A 13670-nucleotide genomic window follows, 5' to 3' on the forward strand; every position below is an offset into this window, starting at 1 on the left:
ATGCAGTCAAATAGATGGTAAAACTATTAGCAAAGTTGTAGGAAAAGTCCAGCAGGGCCGGCAGCATCTATGAAAGCCAAAAACAGAGTTAATATTTTGGGTCCGGTGACCCTTCCTCAGAATTCAATTCTCAGTTCTGAGGAAAGGTTACCAGACCTGAAACATTAACTCTGTTTTTCCTTCACAGATGCTGCCAGACCTGCTGAGCTTTTCCAGCAACTTTGTTTTTGTTCCCGATTTCCAGCGTCCGCAGTTCTTTCAGTAAAACTATTAGTTTTGGCGTGTGAGAATAAATATTTGGAAGAGGTTTTTCAAAATGGATAAAATCTTACCCTAATATTTAAGGCAGGAAGGGAGAAGTATGGGCATTTGGAAATTTGCCCATTACAATGAATGCAACCATGCCAAGTACACTGCTCTCAGACCCTTCATGCAACAGCAGTAATGCAGCCTTTTTTCTGCCCAGCAAATGACCCCTGACATTTACAAGCATTGAGTTCTTTTTTCAGCAATTTTATTTGAGCATGCCATCTGCAAAGTGACTAAGAGGCTAGGTGAGTGACTGAGTCACTTGGGGAAGGGGGAAGATGTGTGGGTGACTGTTAATAATGATGTTGGAAGAGTGACTGACTGAGGGCTGGGTGACGGAGACAGTAGGGAAGTGGGATTGAGTGAGTGTGATTAAGTGACAGTAGTGTGGGTGGATGAGTGATTAAGTGATGTGGGGTGGTGGGTGGGTGGGTGGGTGTGGGCCTCAGGTGGACACAAACCCAATTGTTTTCTGCTCTGCTTGCACTCCCTCTTAAAATGTTTGCAATTCACTTCTAAGCCTCACTTTCACGTGAATTCTGCCAAAACCAGATCAGCGCGAGCACCAGAGGTAAACCAAGATCCATATTAGTCAAACCCGACTCCTTTCCCAGTCCCTTCCCAACTCCTTTCCATGGTGCTCAGGTCTTGGCGCTTAAAGGTTTTCCCTCTCAAGCCTTGCTTTCGTAATTAAAAAAAGACAAAAAATTAGGTTTCTTAATAAAAACGTATAAAAAGCTAAGTAAGTACACATTTAAGTGGTCAGTTTATTGCACTGGAATATTTTCCTGAAATTCATACATACCATTATGTTAAAACCAATCTTTCTGAAATATGCCCATCTCCTGGAATGAGAGAAAAATTGGAATGTATCCCTCCAATGAAAAAAATTTGGGCGACCCTGTATTAGCCAGTGCACAGCTCACTTTCTTGCTTCTCACAAATACAAGTGACCACAGATTATTGCCTTGACTTTTATTTGATTCTAACCAATCTGTCTGTTCACATGAAACTCTTTTAAATTAGTCCAAAAGTAAAGCATATCTGCAGAAAAGTACCAAAGTGTATTAGTGACTTTGGGATTATCCTTTTTGGTCTTTCATGAGTCAAGATGAAATGGCAATTTCTATATTAATTAGCTTCTGAACTGGATATTTTTCCTATTTAAATGAAAAGAATGATTTACTGCATGGTAAGACAAAGTAATACTGAGCATACAGCATGTCTTAAGTCTATTTTACATAACGTAACATGCCATTGAGTGGCAAGTGTGTCATATTTCAACTAATGATAGCAAAAAACCTGCTTCAGTCTGGCTGAGAGTTAAGCATGATGTCACACGAAGGAGGAAAAGGGTCTTCCTCCAGGCAGCAGGAATTAATTATTTATCCCCTCAAAAGATTTATTTAGTTGGCTGATTGCATGATAAACTGAGAAACCCTTTGCCATGCTTAAAAAACAATTTAAAAATCTACATGTACATTTCTCTTTTAGACAATATCAAGCACCCCTTCCATAGTACATGGGAATGCTGCTGGAACATGACCAGCTGTTTGGTCAACTCAGTCAGTGGCAGTTTGGCCATCTTATTGAGGCTTAGGAATTTCTCTCAAACCATTCTCTTTCCCAATTAAACAAAAAAATAGACTCAACATTACATATCTGATTTCCACATACCCCAGTGGAAGTAACCCTAACATTCACAGTTCCTGAAGACTCCACTAAATTTTGATATTTTTATATCATACTCAACCCTGTCCTCAGGTTATCTAAAACAAACACTTTTTAAATACCCGATTAATAATTACATTTCATTTCATGAAACCTGGAATTTGTTGCCCTTGATAATTTGTGTAATGTACAATAATCTTGATAATCTGTTTCTTTATTTCTAATACCAAACATTTCCTTATATACGTGTTCATTAGTAATGGGAAAATTATACAATTGCATACAAAACCACTAAGTTCCTCATTAAATGATTACAAGTACACTATTGTGTTTATTGTTAATTTAACATCGGTAGGAGTCTTCAGGTCCTTTTAGCTGTTTATGCATTATGTATAACTCTATACATTGTAATCCAGTAGTCTTTTAATTGAAAAAAAAATCTATATTCCCTCTTACAATATAATTTAAATAATGATTGATCTTATTCTTCATTTTGAAGCTAACTAATTAGGTTTCTTTCTTAAATACAATTACCAAATTCCTTTGTTACACAAAATAAAATAATTACAAACATTCCAGTGCCTCAAATTGTATGATACAAATTATACTGCAGATTGAATGCAGGTAGCAAAATTTAAATGTTTAAGAGTTTGTTGGCTCCCCCTTTTAGGAGATTTGAGTCTTCTTAACTTAATCCTAGTTTTGGATGGGTAAAAAGATGAAGTCGCCAGAGTCGCAGATAACTGTAGGGCTGCTGTCTCATTAGAGACAGAGAGAGACAACTGGTGACGGTTCAACCTGAGGGTCTGTAAATGTACAAGATTGAGAATGCAGCACTTCCATGGTAACCTTAGCCAGAGCGGGAACTTAACCTGTGCTGTTAATGTCACTGTATACTGTATCACAAAACAGCCATTCTGCCAACTGAGCGAACCCACCTCCATTTCGTATGGGTAGTACACCGCTGTCAGTACGCTGCACAATTATTGATGCATGTGACCCACAAGGAGAGTCATTATTGTTGTGACATTCAAACCTCTGAAGGCTGCCTAGAAAGCTTGAAAAGGACAAGAATCTTCTTCAAAGCTTCATTTCTAATTAAAATCTGTACCAGAAATCTCAGGTGACTTTTGTTTCTACTTGCAAATTTATTAGATTACTAATTAATATGCAGAAACCTTTACAATCTGTTGTGTTTTACGTGCAAGTGGACTGTGTCAAACCTAGAAAAGTAGTTTACCAAAATACCCAAAAGAGTAATACTAAAGTAGCACACCAACTGCACACAAAGAACCACAACCTTTGGTGAATACAGATATTAAAATTTTTATTACACAGTAAGGAATACAACAATACCTGAATCATACTTTAAAGATTCACAGGTTGACAGACCATACGTTACAGTCCAACTAAAGAAAAAAAAAGATAATCAAGGAACCACAGTTTAGACATAGTAGACTTAAAAGCTCAGAAATATGCTGACAAAAGCATGATGTCTAGACACCCCCCAAAAAGTTAGTCTACCGTTAACTTGTGGTACATGTCTGAATTAAGTATTGCACAACAACTTTCACAATAAAGTTGCAGAACCAAAATTTTACTTAAATCTGCATTTCAGATTCTCCAATTTTTTGTCCTTTTTAGAAACCAGACAATATGGAGTCCCTTTCTTAAGTATTCCAGGCATAGGCATGCTTTGCATAAGTTAACCGGCCTTTGCTTTTTTTTTCCCCCAATTTTTGTTCCACAACATGCACCTACACAACAAAGACAGGTGATCCTGTCACAAGTACATCTCACAACAGAGAGAACCCCCCCCCGTTCCTATCAGCAACCAACCTTTAAACTGTAATCAATGAAGTCAATTTTTTTAATGCGTTTATACCTACAAATTATACTCTCACATAATCTGTATAAGTGACAAGCTTAAAAGGAAACTAACAAAAGTTCAGGTATGAGGTCTGCATTGTTACCAAGTAGTGATATGGTTTGCAGCTGTATGAGCTTACTTTTGGTTTCCTGGTTCTCTTGTGCCCATTTGGTTTGACTATACCAGTTAGTTTAGCTACTGGTGCAATATACATGCTGTCAGAGGTAGAGTGAAACTTTGCCACTGAGGAGTCTGTAGCAAAACAGGAGAAAAGAGAAGAACTCTGAGAATTGGTTTACACAGGGTGCCCTGAATTAAAGTAAGTAGATCAGTAATGTGATGCACTAATCCTTTCACACACTAGTGTTAATAAAACAGTGCTGTTTTCACATACATCACAGCATCCGATATATACGTGTATGACATCTGGTTTTTGGATTATACAATGGATTTACTGAAACTTGCTGAAATCGTTTAACCTGCTGACTGCTTTGAAACAATTATTGGTGCTTTTTTTTTTCTGATTTTGGTCCGTCGGATCAGTCTTTGGCTGACTTCCCTTTTTTAATACTGTTAATACCTGGCATTCAGCAGTGTTAAAGCTGTCAATCTACACCTCAGCATTTGGAGTTTATTTTTAAAGATAAAAGTTTTTTTTAAAATCAGCAATACTTAATGACCTCGCAGTGATATGCATGCACTGTCCTCTTGTAATGATCTCATTATATAAAATGTCACTAGTAGTAGTGACCAGTTTGTCAAAGAAATGACATTCACAGCTACCCTAACCTATAGCTAACTCTGTGAAATGGCTCTAGCATATTAAGAGTTGCCCAAATAAGCATGCCTAGGGAGTCATTGTGACAGTGCAAGTACATTTATGTACATCCCTCTTACAAAACACCAATATGTTAGCATTCCGTGACGCATGCTAAGTCTTAGAAATTCTATACAGAGTGAAATAGCAGCTCAGATAGATAGCTCTTTTTTTTCTTTTTCATCTGAGGACAACAAAAAAATTCCATTGTGGGAACTACCAGAGAAATATCACTAAATACATACAGATATAAAAGCAGCATAGAAAGATACAGGTCTATCACCAACTAGGAATAATAGACTAAATGTGGGCATGGTTAGCTACAATGGATCTTCACGTTTGTCCAACACATTTACAAGAACACCATAGGGAACCTCACAGGACAGAAGTGTTTTAACACCAAGAGAACTACTTCAAATCTGAACAGATGGAGTGGAAACACAGAGTGGGCCAGTGCTGTAGCCACCATTTCATTATCAAAAAAAATGAGCAGGAACAGACCTGATTGTCTTACTATGTGGAACCTTGTAAAAGTGTAGAAATGCTCTATTGAGGGCAGCTGGTACACAGTGACTGCCAAAAAATGCAAATCAAATACAGGCTGTTTCTCATTAGGACTGAAAGCCTCTTATTATGGCATTTTCTTTTGTTGTTGTATTCATACATCCCACAGCAAAAAACGGATTCAATTCTTCATTCTGTTGACCTGGATATTGTTTTCTTTGAGGAAAGGATGAACATCTGTGCTTCCTTCCAATCTGCTGCACAGCTGCACATTTTGTTGCAGGTCTTCAGAGTTCAGTCGGTAACCCATGAATGCCATTCATCTTCTTGTTAAAATGTCTATGCTGTAGCCAACGCATGTGCCCTTGAGGGTTTAGCAAGAGATTTCTTTTTCATTATTGTAGAAAAGAACAATGTGTCCTTTAATATTAGCATTTTTGCTTTGTACAGTAATTAGCAATCCCTTGGTCTGCTGTTTGATAAAGCATCTGTTTATGAGGTTACCTAGTTTTAATCCGAGCTACTGGAAAAATAACAAGGGAAGAGGTCAAATCTACTTTTGCAATGCTCTCTGCCTTCTCTGCAGTTTTACAAACAAGGAAAAAGGTGAACAAATAACATCTTTGTTTTTTCATAGTAAGTAAGCATGACCCGTTATTGGCCTTCGTAACTCACTACTACTCCCAGATTATTTTCTCCTTCGATAGTGTAAGTCTTTTTGTTTCTTCCTTTTCATCGTCTTGTGACTGGAAAATTTGTGTTGTTAGCGGGGGGTTGTTTCTATGGTTGATGGAGTGGCAGGGGTGGTTGACCTGGAGGTGGTTGCTGGTGGTGTCCCCACAGGGCTTCCTGCCTCACTGCCGGGTGTTACAGATGAGCTGGCTGTGGCTGCCTCACCTTGTTGCTGAGCTTGAAGGGTTTGTCCACACACATGATGGTGCTTTTCCCAGTCCTTATGCTGGCAAAATGAACCACAGTATCGTGCTGTATTGCAACCGCTGCAGGTCTCGCTGGCCTTGCGTCCACAGTTCCAACAACTCTGTGGAGGGAAGAAACAAGGCAACATAAGTACAACATTAGAAGCAACTGAAAGTCTACCAGAAAAGCCAATACCCAATAAGCTGTACAAAGCAGAAAGATTCTCAAACGTACTACGAACGAGGAAAGCTGTACACAGCAGAAAAACTCATGTTTATTTGCCAATCAGCATCTTGGGTGGTTCCAGCTCACAAAAATAGCACACATCTCTTCTAGGAAATAAGGTACAGCTTCTGATGTACAACGCTGTCACCACGACTGTATTATGATAGAGGTTGTGCTCGAAGAAGTGCCCAGTTCCAAAGCACTGTGGGAAACTGCCATCTCAGGATAAAGTTAATTACATGTCAAAATAAATAGTCTAAGCAAGTTCCTATAAATAGTATGCTAAATAGCTACTGGATTCTTTTCACTGTTTTTGAGATGATGGACAGCTCAATGGTGTCTTGCGGTTTACCGTGAAGATGGTACATTAAGCGGCACTGCAAATAGTATTAGAACTGGATAGATCCTGTAAATTAGAAGTCTAGTTGTGGAATTCTTATACTTTAAAGAGTGCTATTCAGTTCTGAAATAACTGTGCCAAAGAATTATTATACAGTTATTTGATCAGTTGGCTAATCACAAAATCTCTGTTCACAGGTATTTAAATACTTTAAACATTGCTGACGAATTCTGTAAGGGAAGCTATTCATTTTAGACACAGCCTGAGCACACGCTCTGAAAATGGAATGATGATGGCAGTCTATAACTGAGTGAATACTTAAATTAATTGCCAACATATCAGTTTCTGTCAGATTAAACGCAGATGTATGGTAAAACCATTAACACAGGAAGAAGCAATTATTGTAACCCTTTAAATACCTTCTCCACATCATAACTATTCAAAAGGGCGGAAATGCTGAAATCTTATTTTTTTTTAAATTTTAAATAAATGTCTGCTCCTCCCAAGGCCAGAATCAGATTTGATCCTCCTCTTTCCCCTTCTCACTCAGAGATTGCATTCAGGGTGATCAAGCTGATCCAAATTAAGTAAGAGATGATTAAGCATCTCTCCTCTGTTCCTTTGCCACAGAACAACCAGTCAGGATGGTAAATATTTGAAAGCAAACAACTTACATTTGTAGAATTTCATTCAAGCTGCTTAACATAGCTCTAAAACTGGTACAGTGTATGCAACTTGGTTTCAAAATAAAGCATCAGCAAAATGCATCCTGACAGATGCTGGTTGTGAATCAGCGACAGATTATACGGTAACACAGTTAGGGTGTGAACAATGGCTTCTTCATCGAAATGTTTCTAAGACCATGTAAAAAGACATTACAATACAGAAACATTTTCACACTGGTAAAGGTACTTGATCGTTTTGTCCTGAAAAATAGTGAGCAGCACTTGAAAAGTTGAGGCTGTCGTGTTGGAGGGTATGGGAAACATCAGTAAGTCCTTTGAATCATGGCACACTTCATTTTCAGATGGGTCTATAAATGGACAATGTTGCTTTTATTAGTGAATCATGGACTTATCTTAACTTGCAGGAACACAATTGCTATTTCCAATTTAAGAAAAACACTTACCTAAAGGGGTTTTCTTTTGTTTTTTCACTTACACGCTAAATTTTGGGGAGATGGATAGATGGGCACCTGCTCAACCATTTCACATCCCCTAGCTTCTCAATACTAAGAAAGTTCACAATATATCTGCCTGTGATCTGACTTTACAAATGTATATATGCTTAAGCTCCATCTGTAATGGTTTGTGCATTGACTTATCAATGTCACCTCCCATTTTCAAACTGACTTTAAGTATGGTTTTAAACCACAAAGAGGCCAATACTAAACAACTTGAACACTCAATATTGTGCATCCACCTACTGCAGGTCGACTGCAGCGGTTTAAGGTGACATCTCACCATCACCTGCTCAAGGCAACTAGGGATGGGCAATAAATGCTAGCTCCGCCAGTGATGCCCATGTCATAAGCGAATTAAAAAAAGAATAGCAAGCACCCTCTGAAAGAAATGGTTGGCAAGGCAGCTCATGAAAAACAGGCGTACTGCCATCACCTGCCTAATCAAAGCTTTTAAATATCCAAACCCAGTGCAGTTATAAACAAGCTAAGCTAAGCTCTGAATGTATGAATATGATTCTATATTCCCAGCCAGTGGGTAATGCCTTCCTGTATCAATTATCTCACACCAACAGCTTGTACCATAGATATTTCTCTGCTACATGGTTCAAGTCTCACATGAGACGCAAGCTTCTTCGATATTTCAGACATTCATTCTTTTCTTGTCAGATTCTCAAATAAATGGGTCAATAGACAAAAGAACAAAACTTGTGCGTACGGAGAGTCATTGCCATCTCAAGGCATGCAAAGGCACTCCAATGAAAATGATACCTTTTGAAATGTATTTAGGATTATAACCTATTAGATAAATGCTTTCATCTCGAGTCCGGGCATACACATCCTCAAACAGTTTTATTTCAACCAATCATACCATACAAAATCTCCACCACATAATACAGCCATCTCCTGGCTAACTCTCCTTTACATCCAAATTGGGTGAAACCCAAACCCAGGCATTCTGGCTAGAGGTAGGGTTACTGTCCACTTGGGAACCCTGCAGCCCAATGGTATCAACATGGACTTCACAAGCTTCAAAATCTCCCCCGCCCCCACTGCATCCCAAAACCAGCCCAGGTCGTCCCCACCTCCCTAACCTGTTCTTCCTCTCACTTATCCCCTCCTCCCACCTCAAGCCACACCTCCATTTCCCACCTACTAACCTCATTCCGCCTCCATGGCCTGTCCATTCTCCCTGGACTGACCTATCCCCTCCCTACCTCCCCACCTATACTCTCCTCTCCACCTATCTTCTTTTCTCTCCGTCTTCGGTCCGCCTCCCCCTCTCTCCCTATTTATTACAGAACCCTCTCTCCATCCCCCTCTCTGATGAAGAGTCTAGGCCTGAAACGTCAGCTTTTGTGCTCCTGAGATGCTGCTTGGCCTGCTGTGTACATCCAGCTCCACACTTTGTTAACTGTCTTTGCTGGTGTTTTTTCAACAATAGACGACATTTGCCAAAATGTTGGAGAATTCATTTGGGTATCCACTTGGAAAGGTAAATAACATTTAGGTTTAACATCTTATTGGAGGGAATGCATTCTAGTTAAGCGATGCATATTCAGAATAATAGAGATCTCAACTTCTGCTGTGAACTTAAACTCATCACGTTCTGACTCTCAGGAAAGATAGGCACAACCAAGTTTAAACTCTACAGTTTACAGAAATGTTTACTCTAAGGAGGGGCTAATCAGTGAAGATAAGACCTCTGTCCTCCTCTAATCAAGGCTCCATCATTGGCATAGATCCACCTTACAGCCTGCCGTAAATCTTATACTTGTGCCAAAGTAAACCCCTTCACAGTGTATCTAAGATCAGTGAAGCATGAAGAGCAGCAATTTTATTTGATACAAGTTTAAACAGCACTGGGACTTGACTATCACAGAAATTGATGGGAAAGGGGAATGCAATAGAAAAGCTATATTTTAATGACAGGCTTGATGGCATTACTGTGACAGGGTCAGAGTTTGAGCTCTAGACCTTCTTGCCAAGTGGCAACAGCTTTACACTGAACACAACTTTGAAGGTCATCATTCTCATTTTATCCACATCTACAAAACCAGCGATTCTACAGTGCCGTTTGCTGTACAATGCTTTGTGCTCAGTTGTAGCATGCTCATTTTTAATTCAGAAAACATTGGTTCAAGAGATGTGGTAAGATTTGAACCCATATTCTTGTAATAGGAATACTGGTTGAGGTGCAGCCACTTGGATGGGAGTTTAAACAAACAACTCATTTACCTTCTAAGGTAGATGAGAGAACAGAGGAATTTTGGTCTCATTTATTTGATTATCTTAGTGCTTGTGGGAACCTATACTTTTGCCCATTAGTGTGATGCCTCTCTGCAGTCACGTCATGCTCGGATATCACTGCAACAGCATAGCAATGTGAATGCTATATAGCACATTTCTGTAAATTTATAGATCACCTTACACATGTACACAACATAGAGGGATGAAGAGTAGGCTGTCTGAGTCACTGTTGTGTATACGCTATGCCAAAGAATACTACTTCATTTAGGGTCTGTTTAGCTCAATCAACAAAATGGTTGTGTGTTTAATCAGAATAAATGCCAACAGTGGGAGTTTGATTTATGTTTCAGCAAAGAAATATAGAAATAAGCAATTTGGCCCATGTACATGTACTAGCTCTATAAACGAGCAGTTGTGCTTGGTCTGAATCCTCGCTTTTTTTCTGTTTAGCCCTGTTTATTCCTCATCCGAGAAGTATCATACCAACGCCCTTTAAAATAACTCAAGGAATCAGCTTTAAATTGGGCAAAATCTGCAAAAAGGAAAAACAGAATGAACTGCAAATGAATAGATCCAGTGGATTTAATAAAATATCTAATTTGAATAAATCTTCCCACATTAAACCCATCTTGAAGCATCTGGGCAGTACATATTTCCTTGCATAATTCATTCACAGGATGTGGATATTGCTGTCTAGGTCGGCATTTATTCCAGGAACCAGTTTGCATGATCCTTTCAAGAAGAGCATTCAAATCCCTGACAACTCACTGAAAGAAAATTCTCATGTCCTCTTAGATTATTTTTCATTATTTTGAATCCATAATTTTTGTCTATTAATCCACTCACCAGAAAGAATACCATGTGTCCATCTACTCTATTGAAACATATCTGTATTTGCCTTGAGAAGGTAGTGGTGAGCTGTCTCCTTGAACCACTGCAGTCTGCTAGGTAGGGAATTCCAGGATTCTAATTCAGTGACAATGAAGGAGCAGCATTTTAGGTCCAAGTCAGGATGCTTGGAAGGCGTTGAGCTTCTTGTATGTTGTTGGAGCTGCACCCATCCAGGAAAGTGGAGAGTATCCCATCACACTCCTGACTTGGTACCTTGCAGATGGAGAACAAGCACTGAGGAGGCAGAAGGTGGCTATCTGGCTGCAGAATTCACAAGCCCTGATGTGCTCTTGTAGCAACAGCATTTAAAAGGATAGTCTAGTTAAGTTTCTCACCAACTGTAAGCCTCAAGGTATTGATATTGGGGTGTCAGTGATAGTGATGCCACTGAGGGGCAATGGTGGACGTTCTTGTGTTGGAGATACTCATTGCTCAGCACTTGTGTGGCGTAAGTGTTATTGTCAATTATCAGAACAAGCCTGAATGCTGATGATGTCTTGTTGCACCTGGATATAGACTGCTCCAGCTTCGGGAGTTATGAATATTGGCCTTGAACACTGAGCAACCATCAATGAACATCTTCACCCCCTCAACAAGGTCATATTATCCTTTCAGTTCCTTACAAGGCTGCAGCTGGTGACAATCCCAGTTTCACTAGAATGCAATGGCCAGCACAGTGACTCAGCGGTTAGCACTGCTGCCTCACAGTGCCAGAGACCTGGGGTTGATTCGATCCTTGGGCAACTGTGTTTGGAATTTGTATGTTTTCCCTGTGTCTGCGTGGATTTCATCCAGGTGCTCCGGTTTCCTCCCACATTCCAAAGATGTGCAGGTTAGGTGGATTGGACATGATAAATTGGCCCATTGTGTCCAGGAATGTGCAGGCTGAGTGGATTAGCCATAGGAAATGTGCTGCTACAGGGATGCTCTTTGGAGGATCTGCTTTTGCACTGTAGGGGTTCTATGATTCTAAAGCATAGTGTGCTGTGTCTATAGACACATGCCAAGATTCATTGAGGAACCTTGAAACACAGCAGATCAGAAATTACCACAAAGTAGCAGCAGAGGTGAAGAATATTCAACTCGCTTTCCCGGACTGTTCTCATGGCTGTTAAGATTCTCAAGGCAGGCAAAACGTCGTTCATCCAAAATCAGAATACATAAATGTCATTGTTTCTTCACGGAAAGTGCCACTGAGAGAATCATCCTCCAGTGTAAATGGAGCAATTTATTTTGCAGTAGAAGTCCTAGTGCATTATAGAACTATTTCTATTTGAAGTACCTCTGGAATAAATGCATTAATCACTCAAAAGCAGGAACTGGCATATCCTGAATTAGATTTTGGAGTCTGTGACTCAACAGCTTACATCCTTTGCCTTCTGGCTGAAGAGCTGCGTAGTACTTGTGCTGATATTGGATAGAATATGTTCACATCTTAGTTTTGTTTTGAATATCATTGGAGTAGCATCATTCTAAGAGAATGGTGGCTGTTTAATCAAACTATCACAGGAACTTGATGTTGTACAGAAGAGATAATCTACTTGCTACTGAATACCCAACCGCTGTTTTGTGCTTACAGCCATAGTATTGATACCGAATTTGTATTGATAATAAAGGCCTGGTTTTGATGCTCGTCATTAACGATGGTCCTGTTCGTACTGATGATCAGAGAGTTAGCAATGGTGGTGCCTTTGAAAGTTGGGGGAAATGATTTGGCTTTCCCTCGTTTTAAGGTATAACTGGACTAAGTGAAGGAAAAATGAGGTTCAGCTGCAACATCTCAAACACAAAACACTGGAACTTTCCTAAAAGAGACAAGACTCGATTCTGTAAGCCAGTGTCCAAAACTGTCTTCTATACTTTTGTTATGGACAGGTGGGGGTATGGGATGATGTCTTCTCATGTGCCACTCCCCTCCATTCTTTAAATACACCCATGCAATCCTGACTACAAACCCATAAGCCATTAGCAGGTCTTTGAAATGAAGCAAAATTGTCATTATAGACAGAGACATTAAAAATATAGTCCGAAAGCAGAGTTTAAAACCTCTTAAAAACTGTCCATCAGCCATAGCCATTCATTCTAACAATGCCAGAAGTTTTCATTCGCTTCATATCTTTAAAGCTTGTGGCAATACCAATAAGGAATTGAAAAACCACAAAGAAAGCTGAACTCATTGCAACATAACACAGCTGTCAATCAAACAAAGCTTGCAAGCCCCTCTGCAGCTTTGTCGATACTGTGTGTCCTGAACTTGGAGTTCAGCCAAGCATTTAAGGTACCTGGAAAAACAGATCTATGGCCATCTGTTCAGCCTGCATTTATTTACAGTTGCCAGTTAGCCTCTCTATAAATACTTTGCTGAGTTGCTAGATTAGAACATAGAACATAGAACAGTACAGCACAGAACAGGCCCTTCAGCCCACGATGTTGTGCCAACCATTGATCCTCATGTATGCACCCTCAAATTTCTGTGACCATATGCATGTCCAGCAGTCTCTTAAATGACCCCAATGACCTTGCTTCCACAACTGCTGCTGGCAACGCATTCCATGCTCTCACAACTCTCTGTGTAAAGAACCCGCCTCTGACATCCCCTCTATACTTTCCTCCAACCAGCTTAAAACTATGACCCCTCATGTTAGCCATTTCTGCCCTGGGAAATAGTCTCTGGCTATCAACTCTATCTATGCCT

At 39.7% G+C, this 13670-nt stretch overlaps 1 protein-coding gene across 11 annotated transcripts in view; it reads right to left on the minus strand.

Annotated features, from left to right (window-relative positions):
- Window positions 1-3290: 3290 nt before the first annotated feature.
- Window positions 3291-13670, minus strand: part of runx1t1 (RUNX1 partner transcriptional co-repressor 1) — a 96835-nt gene continuing 86455 nt past the window's right edge. For all 11 annotated transcript variants that reach the window (XM_048528718.1, XM_059646125.1, XM_048528714.2 and 8 more), the window contains one exon: window positions 3291-6210. In XM_048528718.1, coding sequence (XP_048384675.1) covers window positions 5935-6210 — 276 coding nt within the window. In that variant the 3' untranslated portion in view covers window positions 3291-5934. The remainder of the gene's footprint in view (window positions 6211-13670) is intronic.

The sequence above is a fragment of the Stegostoma tigrinum genome, chromosome 5 (genome assembly GCF_030684315.1).
Source record: "Stegostoma tigrinum isolate sSteTig4 chromosome 5, sSteTig4.hap1, whole genome shotgun sequence".
Classification (NCBI taxonomy): Eukaryota; Metazoa; Chordata; class Chondrichthyes; order Orectolobiformes; family Stegostomatidae; genus Stegostoma; species Stegostoma tigrinum.